The sequence below is a fragment of the Solanum lycopersicum genome, chromosome 12, assembly GCF_036512215.1.
Source record: "Solanum lycopersicum chromosome 12, SLM_r2.1".
Taxonomy (NCBI): domain Eukaryota; kingdom Viridiplantae; phylum Streptophyta; class Magnoliopsida; order Solanales; family Solanaceae; genus Solanum; species Solanum lycopersicum.
This window is the reverse complement of record NC_090811.1, coordinates 36,215,239-36,234,872: the sequence shown is the minus strand read 5'-3', so window position 1 is coordinate 36,234,872 and position 19,634 is coordinate 36,215,239. Positions and strand designations below refer to the sequence as shown.

General features: G+C 31.8%; 1 protein-coding gene and 1 long non-coding RNA gene across 2 annotated transcripts; both read right to left on the bottom strand.

Annotated features, from left to right (window-relative positions):
- Positions 1-9,764: 9,764 nt before the first annotated feature.
- LOC109119164 (uncharacterized) lies at positions 9,765-11,195 on the bottom strand. The gene is made up of 2 exons (XR_002026376.3): positions 11,059-11,195; positions 9,765-10,385 (listed from the first exon to the last, which is right to left on the bottom strand). It is a non-coding gene; the product is annotated as an uncharacterized lncRNA (long non-coding RNA).
- A 1,501-nt stretch (positions 11,196-12,696) lies between these two features.
- LOC101244353 (probable glycosyltransferase At5g03795) lies at positions 12,697-19,594 on the bottom strand. Its single transcript, XM_026028740.2, has 3 exons — positions 19,061-19,594; positions 13,787-14,357; positions 12,697-13,284 (listed from the first exon to the last, which is right to left on the bottom strand). The coding sequence occupies exons 1-3, from the start codon at positions 19,362-19,364 to the stop codon at positions 12,801-12,803; spliced, it is 1,359 nt and encodes a 452-aa protein (XP_025884525.1). The 5' UTR covers positions 19,365-19,594; the 3' UTR covers positions 12,697-12,800.
- Positions 19,595-19,634: the final 40 nt, after the last annotated feature.

The window sequence follows — 19,634 nt, the reverse complement described above, 5'->3', positions numbered from 1 at the left end:
TTTTGACTATTCATGATTATTATTATGAAATTAGTGGGGTAAGTTTAATAATTTATTACTTGGGGTTAAAGAAGATAATAGAGAAAAAATAGTGGGTTACTTTTATCATAACGGATTATATGATAATTAGGGTAAAAGAAAAAGAATTTGGGGAGGAAAAATAAAAAGAACAGAGGGGAACAAACGAGCGAGAGAGAGAGAACGAAGAGGACAACAAAGGCATTGGGGAAGTAGCTTGCTTGATCACGATTATTCGGTGGAGGTAGGTTATGGTTTATTTCTATGTGATAGATAAACTCTAAATAGCGATTGATATGTATTGGGTGGTATTTTAAAGTCTTCTATGTGCTTGATTGAGTGTTTGTATGTTTTTGATTGTGTAATTGTGGTAGGATTGAATGATGAGACTGTTGAAATCTTAAATCCTCTCTATTAAGACAACGCCTTGATGTAAGGAAGACTTGATGAAATAAAATAATGAGACAAATGGATCGGAGTGTCACGTTCCGACACGGTAGTAATATTGGATTGATATGTCACGTTCTGACACGGTGGTAATATTGGATCGGAGTGTCACATTCCGACACGGTAGTAATATGGGATCGGAGTGTCACGTTCCGACACGGTATATGGGGTCGGAGTGTCACGTTCTAACACGATAATAATGAACAGAAGTAATCTTGAATTATGTTAATATACTCAAATTTGAAGAACCTATTTCCCAAATGAGTATAGTGTGGAGGCTTGAGTCCTCATAGGTGTGCTTGGGGTTATTGCCAATGGTTCTTGTACTTGTTGATTGTCACCTTTTAAGTATTGTGGTCGATTTTATATTATTATTCAGTATATATTGCTTTCTATTTTGAGTTGGTCGATGATACCTACTCAGTACGTGCTCCTTGTACTGACCCCTACTTGAAATTTTCTTCTTTGTTATTTGTGGAGTGCAGTAGGCGTGCCATCGACTTCGACTCGCCCTCAACTCTAGCCAGTCTCCAGCATATCAGATTTCAGGGTGAGCTATTATTCCTAGCTCGGACTGGATTCTCTCATTCACGTCTTGATGTCCTTGAAGTTCAGACATGGACCATCTTTTTACTTATTTTAGCTTCTTAAATACTCTTAGACTTAGAAATTTGAGAATAGATGTTCTTGATGTGATGACTTCCAAATTTTGGGAATAATAAGTATTAAACTTTAGATGTTATTTAATTGATTTCGTTTATTAATTTTTGGATCTTCCGCATTATTTTTACTATTCACAATTGATATACCGGTAAATGTTGGGGTTTAGATTTGTTGGTTTTCTCACCAAGGAGGATAAGTGTGGGTGCCACTCGCAGCTCGTTTTGAGTCATGACAAACTTGGTATCAGACCGTTAGGTTCGTTGGTCTCATCACACAAGAACGAGTCTAGTAGAGTCTTAAGGAACAGTAGGGGGACGCCCTTACTTTTCTTTGAGAGGCTATAGGACTTTAGGAAAACTCCATTCTTTCTTTCTTTCGTGCTATTACTTGGATCCAATTGGTATCTAGGTGACACAAATTGGTATCTGACATCCTCACTCTATTTCGCAGATAGTAAGAACTAGAGCAACAACTATGCCAATACCAACACCAGCAAGACAAGGTGCATCTGAGCCAACCATTGGGGCTGTAACTCGAGGATGAACAGTGGCAAGAGGCCGTGGTAGAGGTCGCAGGAGGACGCCCACTAGAGGTAGAGGACATACACCTGGTCCAGCTAGTAATAGGGCAGTGACTCCTCCACCGACTGATGAGGTAGTGAGAAAGGGTGAAGAAGGGGAAAACGAGCAGGTTCAAGATGAGGAATTACCACCCCAGCCTAACCCAGAGATGATTAATTAGGTTCTTACTTATCTTAGCGGTTATCTGATCAAGGCCAGACACCTCCAGTGTTTTCTGCACCCGCACCTCAAGTTCCGGGAGTACAACATGCAGCTGTTGTGGCTCCCCGAATGGATGCCTCATTGGAAGTAGGCACGTTTCCTCGATTGACTACAAGGTCTATAATGACAAGTGGTCAGCATGAACTTTTCACTAAATTCTTGAAGTTAAAACCTTCAACCTTCAAGGGTGCTGAATCTGAGGATGCCTATGATTTTCTCTTTGATTGTCATGAGCTGCTACATAAGATGGACATAGTGGAATGATTCTGTGTTAAGTTTGTGACCTATCATTTTCAGGGGAATGCCAAAATGTGGTGGCGTTCGTATGTTGAGTGTCAACCAGCACAGGCACCACTTATGACTTGGGCATAATTCTCTAGCTTATTTATGGAGAAGTATATACCCCGGACTATGAGGGACAAGAGGAGAGATGAGTTCCTAAGCCTAGAGCAAGAAAGGATGTCTGTTTCTTCTTATGAGGCCAAATTTTGTGCACTATCCAGGTATGCCACTCAGCTTTGCTTCAGTCTACAAGAGCGGATTCGCCACTTTGTGAAAGGATTGAGGTCAGATTTGCAGATTCCAGCCTTACAGGTAGCTGCTGCAGCAAAATCCTTTCAGGAAGTGGTTGATTTTGTGATAGAAGTAGAGGGGGTGAAGCCAGACGACTTCACCATGGCGTTGACATCTAAAAAGTTTTGTAAGGGAGGTGAGTTTCGTGGTTCTTACTCCAGAGGGCAGAGTTCAGGAGGTTACCAAGCCCGACCTATTCAGTCTTCACTGCAGGCTGTAGCTGGGGGTCCATCGCAGACCAGTCAAAATTTCTCTGAGTTTGGAGGTTATCCCCAGACTTCGCCATTCTCACAGAGACCTATGCTTGACTCCAGAAATTGTTATGGATGTGGAGAGACTTGACATATTAGGAAATATTGTCCAAAACAGAGTTACAGACCCCCAATAGTTAGAGGTAGAGGTGGTCATGGGAGAGGCCACCATTCTGGAGGACGTGGTGGCCAAGGTAATGGTGGTCACAAAATCAGCCGGGGTGGCGGGCAAGCTGGAGCTACTGCAGCGCAACATGGTAGGGGCAACGGGCAGACAGGTGATAGGGCCCATTGTTATGCTTTCCCCGGGAGGTCTGAAGCAGAGACATCTGATGCTGTTATCACAGGTAATCTTTTGGTCTGGGATTGCATGTCTTCTGTATTATTTGATCCTGTATCCACATTTTCATATGTATCTTCCTCATTTGCTACTGGTCTTGATTTATATTGTGACTTGCTTAACATGTCTATCCGTGTCTCTACTCCTGTGCGTGAGTCTGTGATAGTTGAGAAGGTGTATAGGTCTTGTCTTGTGACTTTTGTGGGGAGCAATACTCATGTAGATTTGATTATTCTAGAGATGGTTGATTTCAATGTAATTCTGGGTATGACTTGGCTTTCCCCAAATTTTCCAATCTTAGATTGTAATGCTAAAACTGTGACATTGGCCAAGCCTGAGACAGATCCGTTAGTGTGGGAGGGTGATTATATTTCCACCCCAGTTCATATTATCTCTTTTCTTCGTGCTAAGAGGATGGTTAGTAAGGGTTGTTTAGCTTTCTTGGCCCATCTCAGGGATGATACTTCCTAGGTACCTTCGATTGAGTCTGTCTCGATAGTCCATGAGTTTCTGGATGTGTTTCCTGTAGACCTTCCGGGTATGCCCGGATAGGGATATTGATTTTTCTATTGATCTGGAGCTGGGTACTAGCCCCATTTCCAATACCCCTTATAGAATGGCTCCAGCTGAGTTAAGGGAGTTAAAGGCCCAACTTCAGGAGTTCTTAGGTATAGGTTTTATTAGACTAAGTGCATCCCCTTGTGGTGCTCCTATTTTATTTGTGAAGAAGAAGGATGGAAGTTTTCGGATGTGCATAGACTACAGGCAACTCAATAAGGTAACTATTAAGAACAAGTATCATATTCCTCGCATTGATGATTTGTTCGATCAGTTACAAGGTGCTTTTACCTTCTCAAAAATATTGATTTGAGATCTGGTTATCATCAATTGAAAATACGGGCAGCAGATGTGCCAAAGACTGCTTTTGGAACCAGGTATGGGCATTATAAATTCTTAGTAATGTCTTTTGGGCTTACGAATGCCCCTGCTGCTTTCATGAGCTTGATGAACGGGATTTTTAAGCCATATCTAGACCTCTTTGTTATAATATTTATTGATGATATACTGATATACTCAAAGAGCAGGAAAGAACATGAGGAGCATTTGAGAATTGTATTGGATTTGTTAAGAAGAAAAGGCTTTATGACAAATTCTTCAAGTGTGAGTTTTGGCTAGATTCAGTGTCCTTCTTGGGGCACGTGGCTTCTAAGGATGGAGTGATGGTGGATCCTTCTAAGATTGAAGCAGTGAAGAGTTGGATAAGACCTATTAATGTTATAGAGGCAAGGAGCTTTGTTGGTTTAGCTAGCTACTACCGTCGATTTGTCAAGGGATTTTCTTCTGTTGCTTCCCAACTGACAAATTTGACTAAGCAGAATGTTCCATTTGTATGGTCCAACGAATGTGAAGAAAGTTTCCAGAACCTCAAGACATTGTTGACTACTGCACCAATTCTTACCTTGCCATTGGAAGGTAAGAATTTCATTGTTTATTGTGCTGCATCTTATTCTGGCTTGGGTGCAGTGCTAATGCAGGAGAGGAATGTAATTGCTTATGCTTCGAGGTAATTAAAAGTGCATGAACGTAACTATCCAACCCATGATTTGGAGTTGGCTGCAGTTGTGTTTGCATTAAAGCAATGGAGACATTATCTATATGGGTTTAAGTGTGAAGTCTATACAGATCATCATAGTTTACAGTATGTCTTTACTCAGAAAGATTTGAATTTGAGGCAGAGGAGGTGGTTGGGGAGTCGTATCCGGACGTTTTGAACCTAAACAGTTCTTCTATATGTTTAACGCCTTTATGCCAAATTTTACTAAATTCTTACACTTAAAACCCCTTGAAAAATACTAAGGCACACTAGCTCAATTTCACTAGTGCCCGGATGTCTTGATCGTTTCTTGACGTTTTGATCCTAGAACTCCCTAATTAGTTTCAATACATTAATTTAGGCTTAGAAACATTGTTTTAAGTCTTAGTTGATCATGTGCGGCTCTAGACTAAGTCATGGAACTTCCAAAGTGTTACATACAAAGTCCTTTGCAAAATGGGAAAGTTGTTTTAGAAGATCGAAGAGGAAGACAAGTCGCTAAAGAGTATAAAACTATTTGCATTTTGTAGTGTTGGAGGTGTCAATGTTGATACCAAAGTTTTGTGTGCCATGGGGGTTTCAAAGGGGATTGAAGTTTGAGCGGGTATGCGAAGATGTATGTATCAAAAGGCTTTTAATTAACATAATAGGACCAAAGTTTCTTGGGAAAGTTGAAATAACCCATCTTTGTTAAGCCCGTCCAACAGCTTCTAGTAACTGATTCAAAGGTTGTCCCTTGGAACTATTACAAAATTGTTGTGGTTACCGAGGAAAGAAGACTGTTGAAGAGGTTGATGAAGCGGGAGGGCTAATAAGCTTCGAAAGATGTGATTCTCTAAAAGAATCAAGAAAAGGGAAGATGACTCAAAATATCCAAGTACCACTGAATGAAGGAGTTAGAGAGGAAGAAGCAAAAGAGCTTCTAAAAAATAATCAGGTTCCAAATTACTCTGTTGTGGAACAATTAAAGAAAACCCTGCACAGATTTCACCGTTGTCTCTACTCTTGCACTCAGAACATTTTCCTATGTTGAATAAGATTTTGAATAAAGCACATGTATCAAAGGAGACCATGGTAAATCAGGAAGAGAAAATTCTCAAGCGCGTCTTTGAGTCAAACATCACCACTTTCACTAATGATGAGTTGCCTACTTAGGGAGATTTACACCACAAAGCTTTTCTTCTTACAGTGAAATGTGAAGGTCACTATGTAAGAAGGGTCATGATATATGGGGTATCAGCGGTAGACATATGTCCTCTTTCTACACTGCAAAGGTTGAAAATTAACCTTGATAGAATTTTCTGCAGCAATGTATTGTTCGAGCTTATGACGTCTGAAGGTGGGATATCATTGGTGAAATCGAGTTAAACATGACAATTAGACAGGTGGAATTTATGATTTTTTTCCAAGTAATGTACATAATTATAATTTTTGATTGGGAAGGCCATGGATCATATGGATTAGGCAGTCCCATCAACTATACATCAAGTTTTTAAGTTTGATGAAAAAAGAATGTGAGCAGTTCAAAATTGTGCATCACAATTCTACTCCATACCGAGCAAAAGCCAACGGATATGTGAAGGATACATACATGGTTCAAAGGACAAGACAATGACATAAGAAAATACCTTTTTCACTTTTGGGTTAACGCACAATAGTGTGCACCTCGATTGGTGTAACTCTTTATTTGCTGGTGTATGAAACTGAGGTTGTGATACTAGCGAAAGTCCAAATTCCATCTTTTCGAATTATTGTCGAGGCAAAATTGAAGAAATTGAATGGGTCAAAATCTGTCTAGAGGAACTCACATTGATAGATGAGAAATGGTAGACAGTCATTTGTTTTGGTTAGTTGCATTAGCGAAGGATGGATCGTGCATACAACAAAAAGGTGCACCCAAGACACTTAGAAGTAGGTCAACTGGTATTAAAGTGCATTCTCCAACACAAAGAAGAAGCCAATAGAACGTTTGCCCCAAATTGGCAAGATCCATATCTTATCAAGGAAGTTTTTTCCAAAGGAGCTTTGCACCTTACGGATTTGGAGGGAAAATGACAAGAATGATTGTTAATGCAGACGCATTTAAAAAATACTACATCTATATGCGTTCTAAGATACTGTGGAAAGTTTATAGTTTGAGAGAAGAAAGGCATATCTTTCCAAAAAAATCCTCTCTTTGTAAATTTGAACTACGTCTCACCTTATTCCAAAAGGATACGTAGGCAACCCTTTGGGGTTCGGTCGTACAAAAAAAAATATTCCAGTATTTATTGAAAATTAGGGAACTTTTTTTAATTTATTTTGATAAAATAGTATCATATTGTAATTTCGTTTATGATTATATTCTAACAACTGATAGTTTGATCAACTCCAAAAATGATAGATTCAATGTGTCTTGCACGGAAAATTGATCATCAGAGACAACATTGTTAAGTAAAGAGGAAAAGGTTTAAAATATATTTGAGCTTTCGCCGAAATTGTTGTTACGATACCAAACTTTGGAAAGGACCTTTTACCCCTTGCACTATTTAATAGTATATTTTAAAGGTATATATGTGCCCACATGGACATCATAAATGTTGAATAATTATAAATTAATGTGTCGCGTGGTCACATATATACCTTTAAAATACACTATCAAATAATGCAGGGGGTAAAAGATCCTCCATAAAGTTGTATCGTTGTAACAATTTCGGCCAAAGTAATAATATTTTCCAGATCCTTTTCCCTTGAGCAAAAAAACTTGTTAGTGAAAACCTTTGTGAGCACCATAAGTAAAAAAAATAGAAATGAGAGAGTCTCATCGGTGAAAACCTTCATAGGCACCATAAGATGACAAAAGGCAAGATCTTATCGGTGAAAACTCTTGTAGGAACCTTAAGATAAAAGGAGAGAACATCATGAAAATGACTAATTGGAAGAAATCTTCAAAGATGACCATTTCTCGACACTTCTACATAAAGGATACATAGATCAGTTTTAAATTGATGATGATTCAGATTTTGAGAACTAGACAACTCAAACGGATCAGGTACCAAGTCCAAAGTGCATGTCATGGTTCACTCAAAATCGACATATGACTCCAGATAAGTTCTCTTTCTAAGTTTTCTTAAAAATGGAATTGTCTTCCTTAAGTTTATAGTCTTTCTTGATCCAATCTTTCACGCCCTTAAGTATGATATTTTTCTAGTCTTTTCGATATAATCTCTTGATAAATTGAGGTAAAAGATTGCAAAGCTTACTGGGATTCCCAAAAAGTAAAGTTGAGTATCTGAGTTGACATGTCATCAAGAAAGGACTAAAAAACCCTCAGATCTTCACTGAAAACTCGTGAAGTAACACGGTATAGTCTCTTTAACTTATGAAAAAAAATATTTAGAAAAATAATTTATTCTTTGGGACATCAGTCATACCATGATATTTGGTAGTACCAAAGATCAAGGCCCCTGAATTGACAAAGAGGAAGCTTAAAATGTTGGTCATAAAGGATTCGGAGTAGAGTCAGAGAAATTGGTTTGGATTATGGTCAAGTCAATGGAAACATCAAGGCACAACAACCACCACTTTAAACTAACAATTTTCTTTTTATTTTGCTCAATACAGGAACAAAAGAAAACGCGGGATTACAAGTCAAGAATGAAATATCACAAAAAGGAAGTTCTCCAACGTCTTTACATGTTTGTTGTTTTATCTCATTCTATTCACATTTTTTCTCTCAATTCGAGAGCTTCAAGCAATACTTACCCATATAATTCCATGCAATACACACACGTACTTTATTCATGTGGAATACACATCATCTTTATTCATGTGAAATACACACCAGTTTGATTCTGTGCAATTCGCACCAATTTGAATTTCGTGCAATACGTACCAGTCTGAATTTCATGCAAATACGCGCTCGTCCTTTAATCACGTGCAAAACGTACTATCCTTTCTTTCATGAGAAAGATGTACAAATCCAAATCCCATGCGATACGCATCGATATTGCATTCATGTGCAATACACACTAGTCTTTCTTTCATGTGCAATGCAAATCAGTCCTTATTCACATGCAATACACATGAGTTCTTTATTCATTTTGATGCCGAATTTATATTGTTTTGTTAGTTTTTTTAAGTCTTATCATGTTGAAGTTTTTTCTTGAATTTTATTGTTTATATTTTGTTTTTATTTTTTATTTTTATTTTCTACCTTATTTGTTGTGTATGATCTTCAAAATAGTTTAGATGTTTGGATTTTGTGTTAGTGGATTGATTTATTTTTTTTGATTTTGGGGTCTTGATCAAACGGATTTACATTTTGGGCCTATTTTAAATTTTTAGATTACTTATTTAGTTATTATTCAATTAATAAATTTTAATGAAAATTTTTTCAAAATGTCAATATTTTGACATTTAATAGGGTTCTTTAGCCACACTTTCAGTATTTATTTAAAATTTCATTATTTTAGTTTGTTATTTATCTGATTTAAATTTTTTTTATTTGTTTGATTTACAAGAATACAACTATTATTTAATAATGGAAACAAGAAAATCAAGGGAGATAAAAAAATTTGTTAAAAAAAGGAACATGTCACTTAAAATTATCATCAGTAATCGTATACCATAGTTTTTATACTTTATTTGTTCACTTTACCATTGAAATTAAAATTGATATTTTACTTTCATAATGAAAATTAAAAATTGAATCCCAGACATGATATTCAACTATATTTTTCTTTCATTTATATTATAAAAATATTACTCAGTGTATCCCAATATATTTTAATCATTGCATATGAAATGTGATTTATGAAAGGATACAAGATTCTGAAAAAATAGCATACATGGTGGAAACAATACAATATGTTGAGGAATAGCACAATATCCTACAAAAGTACAGATTGATTGTGAAATAAATAGGGATAAAGATTCTACAAAAAAATAGAATACATATTTAAAATAATATAATATTCTAAAAATAAAATACAAATTGCTTGTGGAAAAATATAGGATATATCTTTGCTTAGAAAGTACAAATTTATTTGGCATACCTTATGAAATGACTACAAACTAAAAAAGAAATGTAATGTTCTTAATAAAAAATATAAATGTTGAGTAAAAGAAAACAATTTACAAATAAAAATTAATATGAACACAATGCTCGTATGAATACAATTTTTCAACGTTCTTCTCTCACACTCTTCTACTTTGTCCGACATGTTCCTTGTTGTTTTTTCTTCACCAAATCACAATCTAAATTCTTATTCTTAATAAAAATACAAATGTTGAGTAAAAGAAAATAATTAACAAACAAAAACTAATATGAATACAATTCTGATATGAATACAATTCTGATATGAACACAATTTTCTTCTTCTTCTTTGTTCTTCTTCTTTGTTCTTCTTCTTCTTTTTCTACCTCTTTCTCTTCCTCTTCTTCCTCTTCATCTTCATTTTCTTCTTCTTCTTTCTTCTTATTCTTTTTCCTCCTCTTCCTCTTCCTCCTCGTCCTCCTATTCCTCTTCCTCTTGCTCTTCCTCTTCCTCTTCCTCTACTTCTTCATCTTTCTTTCTTCCTCTTCCTCTTCCTCTTCCTCTTCCTCCTTCTGCTCCTCTTCTTCTTCTTCTTCTTCTTCTTCTTCTATGTTTTATTTTTCCTCTTTTCTTCTTCTTCTTCTTCCGATTTTTTTACCAAAATCATATCTAAATAGTTTTCACTTGTACATTAGTAACCCTACAAGCAAAAAAAAATTTAAATTATTAAATATGGATGTATAAAATATCAAAAAAATATATGATGTATGAATGTCAATGTAAATTACCACAATCTATAAAATCTCAAACATGAAAACAAATCACGAATTTGTGAAAAATAAATAGTAGCTACGAAAGTGAGAGAAGCGGAAGATAAAAAAAATGAAAAACAAATGAACAGGATATTAAATGAGAGAATTTATTTTTATTTTTTTTTTGAAAAAATGTGAAAGAATGTTGAAAAACGTATGAATTAGAGGAAATATCGTTGTGAAAGAGAGTGAGACAAGATGTGGGTAAAAATTAGAAAGAGAAAAGTGGGTAGTAATGTTTTTTCGGTTAATAAAAGTGGACCCAATTTGAGAAAAAAAGAAACGTAATAACTTATATTACGATACATTATAGCAGTTTAAATATTGACATTTTTATCAATTATTTTAAAGTTTAAAATTTTTTAATAATTATGTTAGGAATTTTGACTGGTTTGCTTTTCCATAAAAGAAAGAAATGAGTCATCTAAAAGACTTTTTAATTAATCTTATCTTGGAAAAAAAAGAATTATATTGATCATCTTGGGTGGCACATTGAAAAGGCAAAGAGTTCAATGCATGCGATTATACTTAAGATTTAAAGAAGTGATTATTAATATTCACCATTTATTTAAACTCAGTCTTCTTTCATTTCAAAGAGAAGAACAATAATAAAGAAGGAAAAAATAAGAGAAGCAGGAAATCAGAAGAAGAAAAATATCATAAGAATAGAAAGTAGAAAGTCTTCTTAGATAGAAAAAAAAAACATTTCATCTTTGTGTAAGTTTGTGGTTCAACTAATTTGCTTCCGTTATTTGCTTGTTATCACATTTAGTTATTTATTTTTACACTTCACAATTTAATCATAAATTAATGTTTCATGTTCTTTTTATATTTTGATTCAATTGTTTATATTATGTTTATTTTGATTTAGTTAAGTCTATTGTGAATTTTATATGGTTATACTTTATTATTATGTACATATATGTTTATTATTAATGTGGTGTTTAATTTAATTTTACCTCATCGTTGGATTGATAAGTAAGCTCATTCTTTGCTAAAGAAAAAATAGGTTGTTTTTGAAAAAACAAAAGACAAAATTGGTCATTTTTGCAAAAAAAAAAATTAGCAAAAATAATAGGTTGTTTTTGCAAAAACAAAAGACAAAATTGGTCATTTTTGCAAAAAAATATAAATCTGTCATTTTGTAAGTCCTTTAAAAAAATATATAGAATTTTTTTCTCTCTTAAATAAATAAATGAAATGAGTATTGGAACAAAAAAAATAAAATCGACTATATTTGGTTAGTAATTTAACTATTAAAGAAAACTGACTATAACTATAACTATCTTTTAAAATAGAACAATGTGTCATTTTGTGCAAAACTGAAAATTTCACTAAAATGATTTTTTCTGAAATTGTATCAATATGAAAAATTAGCAACTAACTTGATTTTGCTTTTTATCCAAAAAAACATTTTTAGCCAAACATGAATTAATAAATCGCCCGTGCTAAAATCCACAGGACTCGGGGGTGTCTCACACCTTCCCAGGTCAATGAAATTTCTTACCCAATCTTAATTTCGTAGACTAAAATAAAGAGTGATTTCCTTTAAAAATAGAAACTACCAAATCACTTACAACACTTAGAAAAAATTCAGTTTCAAATAGCAATTCTAAAAAAATATTTTACTTTTACTTTATTTTAAAAGACTCGTCACAACCTTAACTATTGTTAAAAAAAATAAAGTCGTGTGACAATATGTATGTTGTCGTTATTTTCCTCCTTTTTGTGTCTTGTTTTCTCAAAAGTTGACAAAAAAGAACTAAATTTCAAATTGTGGACAAGATCCAAATTTGAAAAGAGTGGAAGAGAGAAACAGTGAAGGGGTGAGTGGGAGGTGTAAAAGTATAGGATTATCCTTTTTATCTTTTCTTTACTATCGAATCTAAAATTATTTTAATTATATAAGCTTAAATTCTAAGTAATTTTAAATTATTTTAACGATATATGACTCGAAATGCATTTAAACTATGGAATTTGGTACAATATTGTGTCCTCCATCCATCTTATGAATACAGACAGTTAGACATAAGATTATTTTGAGTTAAAGAATTGACGTTGAAGGTATTTAGGGATCATCAATTCAAATAGTTGAGGGGTCATTTTAGACCCTTTTCTGGATCATAAATAAACTATAGCATGACATCTAGTTTGTGCGTGAACACTAGGTAATTAAGGCATATAATAAAGTTCTCCACATAAGCTAAATGTTCTTTGTTAGGTAAAAATAGAACATATACAAATAACACCAACAATTCATATGAGGAAAAAATGAAATATTGCCCTTGAGAAATAGAATTTGATCAGTAGAAGTGTCGCAAATGGCTTCGTCGAATCCACAACTCATACATAACCATATGAAAAATATCAAAATCTTTGGAAAATGAGTTCCATAGAAAATGCTTTTTGACCTGCATTACATTGTTTTGAAGCTTCACGTAGTGATTGTAGTCTATTGCATGAAGAATTTGCTTTAGTTTTTGAATATCAAGGGATGAAACAATGACGGAGAAATTTTCCCAATTAAGAATGTCAGCGTATGGGAGATCATAATGGTCAGCCAATATGACTGGAACACAACCGTAGTAAAGAGCGTCACCAATTCGTGCAGTGTTAATCTCAAACCCTTTAGCATGAATGCAGTATTTACTGTTCAATAACGCCTCTGAGTATGGTGTTTTCATGCGGCCGCGGTGCACCATGATCTCTGAATCATTATTCCATGTTTTAATCAGGTTTTCACGTAATCTCGAGTTCATTGCTCCCGCGAAAAAAGCCAACTTTTTCCTGAATTGTGTGGCTAGAAATCATGTTATTTAGAGCAAAATGAGGCATTTTAAAGTTAAATTATAAGTACTAAATATAGAAATATATCTTTCTTCTTTTAGAATAACGTAAGTCATATAAAGTGGAACCAATGGAATATCTTATTTGCAAGAGTTTAAATATTCTTATATTTTAAAAAGACTAACTAATTAATTACCTTTCAATATTATGGGGTAAAAAGATATTTACACAAACAATATATAAAATAAAAACTCTTTAATTTTACATGTTTGTGTTTTCCTGGCTACCTAATTAAGAAAGAAAGACTTATACAAATTAAAAATCTCCTTAGTTAGAACATATAATTTATATATGTTATAATATTACTATGGCTGTATATAGCTAACTAAGAACATATCATAATTGAGAGTAAGTTTACTTAATAAAATAAAACATGGAAGGGCATGATTCTTTTTAGAACGTACTAAAAAGGTGATGAGGGACTAAAATATAATGCACGTACCTCCGCGAAGGAGCATTTGTAGGTGATGGTCCTTTTCTAGGCCAAATTTGAGGAATGGAAGCATCTTTATGAGGAACATAACTAGATAGAAAGTAACTTGAAGAGCAAACAACTTGGATAGCATTCAACTTAACATGAATAGCTTTCTCCATTGATGACCTTCCAATAGAATGACAAGCAACATAGAAATGATCAGCCCCTCCTGACTTATTCCAATAAGGATATTTTTCACTAATCTCATCTACATATTCTTTGACAAAATCTTGGATTCCACTAACCCCTACCCTCTTGTCATTTCTCATGTTTGTTATAGAAAATGGAAGATAAAAAAGATCAGCTTCTTTGGGGTCTTTTGTGATGAAATGACTTTTAAAAAGGGATTTCTTGAAATAACTCTCACTTGCATAGTTCCCTAATGGTTCATCATCAACTGCTAATAAAATATTTGCAAAAGGATCATCCTTCTTGTGGGGATACACATATATCTTTAGGCTTCTATTCATTTCCTTGTATTCTTCATTGAATACATCCTTGTCATGAAAAATCTCTTTTTTCATCTCAACCTTTTTTTCTGAAATCCAAAAATAATACGTATTATGGTAATTTATATTGTAGTATATTTATTTATATATATATATATATATATATATATATAACATTTTCCATTTTGGTGTATGTATTAATTAATATGATGATCATACACCTGCTAACTAAATATACTAGTATCAACTGATTGAACAACTTTGAGGGCCTAAAGTTAAAATTTATAAAGAGATCTTAATTATTTTTACATATGAAATTTTATAGTTTTTTATTTCCAAATTCATATATTTTTTGTTGACTAATTTAAATTTTAATAATTACTAAAACAAGAATATGTATAATTATGAAGTAAGCATATGTATCAATACTAACAATTTCTTAATATAAAAATATCATATTATAATTATAAAATATGACTCACAAATTTAATAAATTTATATAATAAAATCAAAATAGCATTACATTGCTTCAATGTATATAATGATTGATAATCGTAATGATTGAAATTTTAAAGAAGAAACATCCAAAGAATTAATTGTGATATTCTCATAAGCAAACTACTCATCATTATTCACAGTATACACAGAAGGTATGAGCAAACAACTCATTAATTATTATTCAAAGAATACAGAAGGTTTGGTTAGACTTCAAAATATTTAATAAAAATAATAGAAGAGAGTAGGGTAAAGGATAATAAAAATGTGGGTTCAATGCTAGTTACTAAGAGGATATGAATGTGCATACAAAATAAGTACCCACATTAAAAAAAATTCACAATAATTACTAAAAACAGAAGAAGCTATTTTATTTTTCAATTATTGTAACATCCTACACTAAATCATAAAAAGTTATTTTACTTTCTCATCAAAAGTTTCTTTTTGATAAATAGTATATAAGTATATATTAAAAAAAATATATATATGCACAAAACGCATCTTTAGAAAATGTAGGACCCAAATTTATTGTTTTAATAACTTTATAATAGAGCCGGCCCTTAGTATACCGTTACACGTCATTATAATTGCTCTATTTTAAAATTTGTCTAGTTTTGGAAAGATCTTTAGCACCACTTTTCTAAACAACGGAGCATAAAAAGAAAAATTCCATTATAACTCTACTTTACAATGGAGTGATAATTATAAGATTGTGTGACCAAAAAAAGTATGAAATAATAATTGGATTAAATATATGATAAAGGCAATTATAACACAAGTTCTCATCTTATACTCGAGACTTCCCTGACACTGAGTAAATACTCAAAATCCCTACAAATGCAGCTTAAATTAATGTATAAAATCCGTTCTTATTTTTGATACTTTGTGAAAGTAAAAATTGTCTTTTAATTTTCAGACATAAAATTTAATTAAAAAAATAACTCTCTTGATCCTTGTAATTTTTAATGTTGATTTAGCTTTACATTATATCAGGGTCAAGTTCATTTTCATTTAAACTATTTGTCCACGCTCTAATTGGATCTAAGTGTAACGTGGGTGTAGAGTAGATAATAGTCTTACATTGATTGTGAAATCGACTGGTGATTTTTTTATATGAACTTGAGTAATTGTCCCCTATAAGCTACCTTTTATTTTATTAAACTCAAGTATCATATTTTTACAATCCCAATTTTACATTACATATTTTAAATTTTGAGATTCAAATAAATCAACTTTTAAACTTATATTTTACATATATGTATTTTGAATCGTCAATTATTATGGCGTGTAATACTTTTTATATATTTTAAAAATATATAAATTTAAATATTTAATGATTGAATTCTTAATCAAAAATAAAATATTCAATTGTTAAAAATAAAACATATCACAAAAGTTGATACAAACGAAATAATATAATAATGTATTAACTTCCAAAAGGTACCTCATGTTGTTAAAAGAATAATTTTCTGAATTGGTGAACTAATATGTTAATGAAGGATGGAGAATATTCTAGGTAGCCGCCCATCCGGTCATACTCAACAGTTGAAAGGAAAAAGTAGATGTATGAAAATGATATACTAATTAAGGATTAAATAAAGGTTCAATTCATTGGTAGTCTTTTAAATGATATTAATTTGTATTTAAATATTTTAAGTAGGCTTTATTCATTATATATCAAGTAAAGATTTGTTATGTTATTTTAACACATTTTTATTAATCAGCTAAAATTATAAAATGCATATAATACACTTGTAAATAACATGGCATGATGACAAATTAAAAGCGTCATGTAGAATTGAAATGTAAAAATACAAAATTATTCAAAAACAACTAATTTTTCAACAAAAATAAACAAATAAAATTATCTATTTTTACCATTCACCCCACCTTTTGCATCCTTAACCCATCTGCCTTCGATCTCTTTTGTCTTCCCTACTCTATAACCATTTTTTTATTCTTCTTTCAACTTTTCTTTTTTTTAAAAAATCATTAGATTATATGTTTTTGTTAATTGATATAGAAAATTATATACAATATTCTTCTAGGTTTTTTGAAAAAAATAGGTGTCTTATTCTAAAAAAATTTATTTTTATAAAACATTTTCAAAATTAGTGTGATAATTTTTATTTCTTTTTCATATTTTGTAAGTTTAATCATGGATTTTCACAGGAAAAAGGTGAAAGAAGTGGTACAGCTAAAAAATGAAGAAGAAAAAAAAATCAAAAAAGAATAAAAAAAACCTCACATGGTCAAAATGAATGCAATACACACAATATAAACTCAACATAAGATATCTAAAATGAACAAATTTTAAGTGAGATATCGAAGTGAAAACTAATGTCAAATTTTACAATAAAAAATAACAGATAAGATGAAGTCCGCCCTACTGGCTGGCTGCTGACCCCCTTCCCCAAACATAAATTTATCATGTTTATACGTTTTCATTCTTCTCTTACCAATTGAAGAAATTAACAATATGTTCTTTCAAATTGTAGAAATTTATCACAATTAAATAATAAAAATAGCATGCAAGTATATTTCACTTTCACTGACGTTTTCAATTTATAGACTTGACTTTCAGATGGTTTATAATCAAGTAGAGCTCATTTTATTACGATTAGTGGCGACAAATGAACGGATTAAATTAAATTTAGGTGAATTAAAAATATATTAACATAAAATGAGAAATAATTCAATTCACTTTTATTTGATATAAATAAAAATAGATTGGATAAGAAATGAATTGGGTAAAATACTAATTTTCCCATATTTTTACGAGTGAATGATACTCTAAATAATTCAAACTGAAGAAAGTATTTTAATCTTTTTTTAGATAAAATATGTTGAAAATGCTTCATTTAGTTTTATTGTATATAAAAGTTAAAAAAAAAAATACAGGGTTGCGAAGGGCGCTGATAGATGGGCTGGCGGGAGGAGTGGGAATTGAGGGCAGGGGTGCTAAATAAAATTTGAAATTGAAAATATTTAGAGGGGGAGGGGAGGGAGGTCGATAGTAGGGATGAAAACATGAAATTTTGAATTTGAAAATATTCTTTAAAAACAAATTTAAAATTATTTTATTAGGGGTGGGGTGCTGGTAGGGGTTGCTTGGGGGGTGAGGGATCGAGGGTAGGGATGAAAATGTTTTCCTTCGTACAAACACATCGTAAAACATACTTAATGCACTTTAAGCAATGTCAATACTAATAGATGATTTGTTTATTTTACACTATTATTTATTATTCAGTAGAAATTAAACAACTGAAAAAAATATAATATTATTAACAAAAGAAATCATAAATTTTGAGTGAATAAAAATATAAAACTTAACTCATTTAGCTAATTCATATTTTATTTATTTTATCCATATTTTATCTATATTTTTATAAATTAAATATTGATTAATTTATCCATCTAAAAAATCGCTCACGCAATGCATTATATATGAACAGATTGGGTGAATTATCAAAACATAAACTCATTTTGTTTGCACTAGTTACAACATAAATAATTCAAATTAAATTAAAATGACCTTTTTTAACTTAAAAGAAACAAAGATTACTTTCGATTTGTTTTAAAACTAGTCAAAGTACAGTTAAATCCTTTTCAAAGTTGTGCCTAAATGGAAGGTAGGGGTGACAAAATCCAACACAAACATGTCCAACCCACCCAATTAGATTTTAGATAAGTTATTAATATGTATATTTTTTTATTCAATATATTTTAGTTCAATCCATTTAACCAATTAAAAATTAATATGTAATATAAATTGATTCATAATAAATTTTATCAAAGTATTTATAAAAAGAGGTTTTCTGTATATTATATATAATCATAATAAAGTAAAAAAAGTTTTTTTAGGCCCTAATCAAACTAGTTTAAAAGAAATAACAAAATAGTTAAACTTAATAAAAATTGAATTGGATTGAATCAAATCTTGATCGGTCAATTAAGCAATTTGGATTGACTTTGAACTTGAGCTTGACCCAATTATTGCTTTAACCATCGTGTTTTCTCCATATATTTTTGGGAGAAGCTACCAGTTTCATCCAAATACTAATAGTGGGTACAAAAGTGAATGAATATGAAAGAAACATAATCTATAAAACGTAATCAAGCTAAGACAAATTAAACAACAAATTTAATACATAAAACTTGAGGTTAGTAATCGAAAATTTATTCTATGAAATGATGAAAAAATTGTGTAATGTTAACAAGCACGCAGCTAATTAGAAATATTAAGGCAAGATAAATAACAACATGAAAATACTGAGTGAATATCAAAGTTTCTGACCTGTTGAAGAAGACAGTTGAAGCTTTGGTTTAGGTAAATGATGAGTATTTGGAAATGGCTCACTGCTAGTATTTTTTGCTAATAAATGATGAGTAGCTTCATCTTGTTTTGGCTTATTATGATGATCAACAACAAAATCTCGTAGTTTTGGTGATGAATCTAAATTGTGAATCCATGTTTGATGAGGATGTAAGAGAATTAATCTTGAAGAAGAAAATATGTAGAATACTATCAAACTTGAAGTTATCAAAGCTATAATATTTGGTTTTATTAACATTGAACCTTTTCGATTCAATCGAGACATTCCCCCTCTCTCTCTCGTTCATGAAGTAGAAGAAGGTTTTATACTTCATATATATTGGGTGTGTTTTGTATCGAGGAAAAAAAATTTCGAAAAATGTCTTTTAATTTTTTCATGTATGGTTGGGTTAAATGTTTTCAAATCAATTCATTTTTCTCAAATTTGAGGAAAATGATATCCTTTCAAAAATTAAGGAAAATATCTTTCAAAATTTTTCTCCAACTTCAAAATACAACTTTTTTTTTTGAAAAAATAAATTTCAAACTTATTTTA

What these genes read in the sequence shown, in the direction of transcription:
- LOC101244353 (XM_026028740.2), bottom strand. Translation starts at nt 19,364, where the DNA reads ATGTCTCGATTGAATCGAAAAGGTTCAATGTTAATAAAACCAAATATT. An exon ending in TCAACTGTCTTCTTCAACAG is followed by an intron (nt 14,358 to 19,060) that starts GTCAGAAACTTT and finishes TTTGGATTTCAG; the next exon opens with AAAAAAAGGTTGAGATGAAA. An exon ending in ACAAATGCTCCTTCGCGGAG is followed by an intron (nt 13,285 to 13,786) that starts GTACGTGCATTA and finishes CACACAATTCAG; the next exon opens with GAAAAAGTTGGCTTTTTTCG.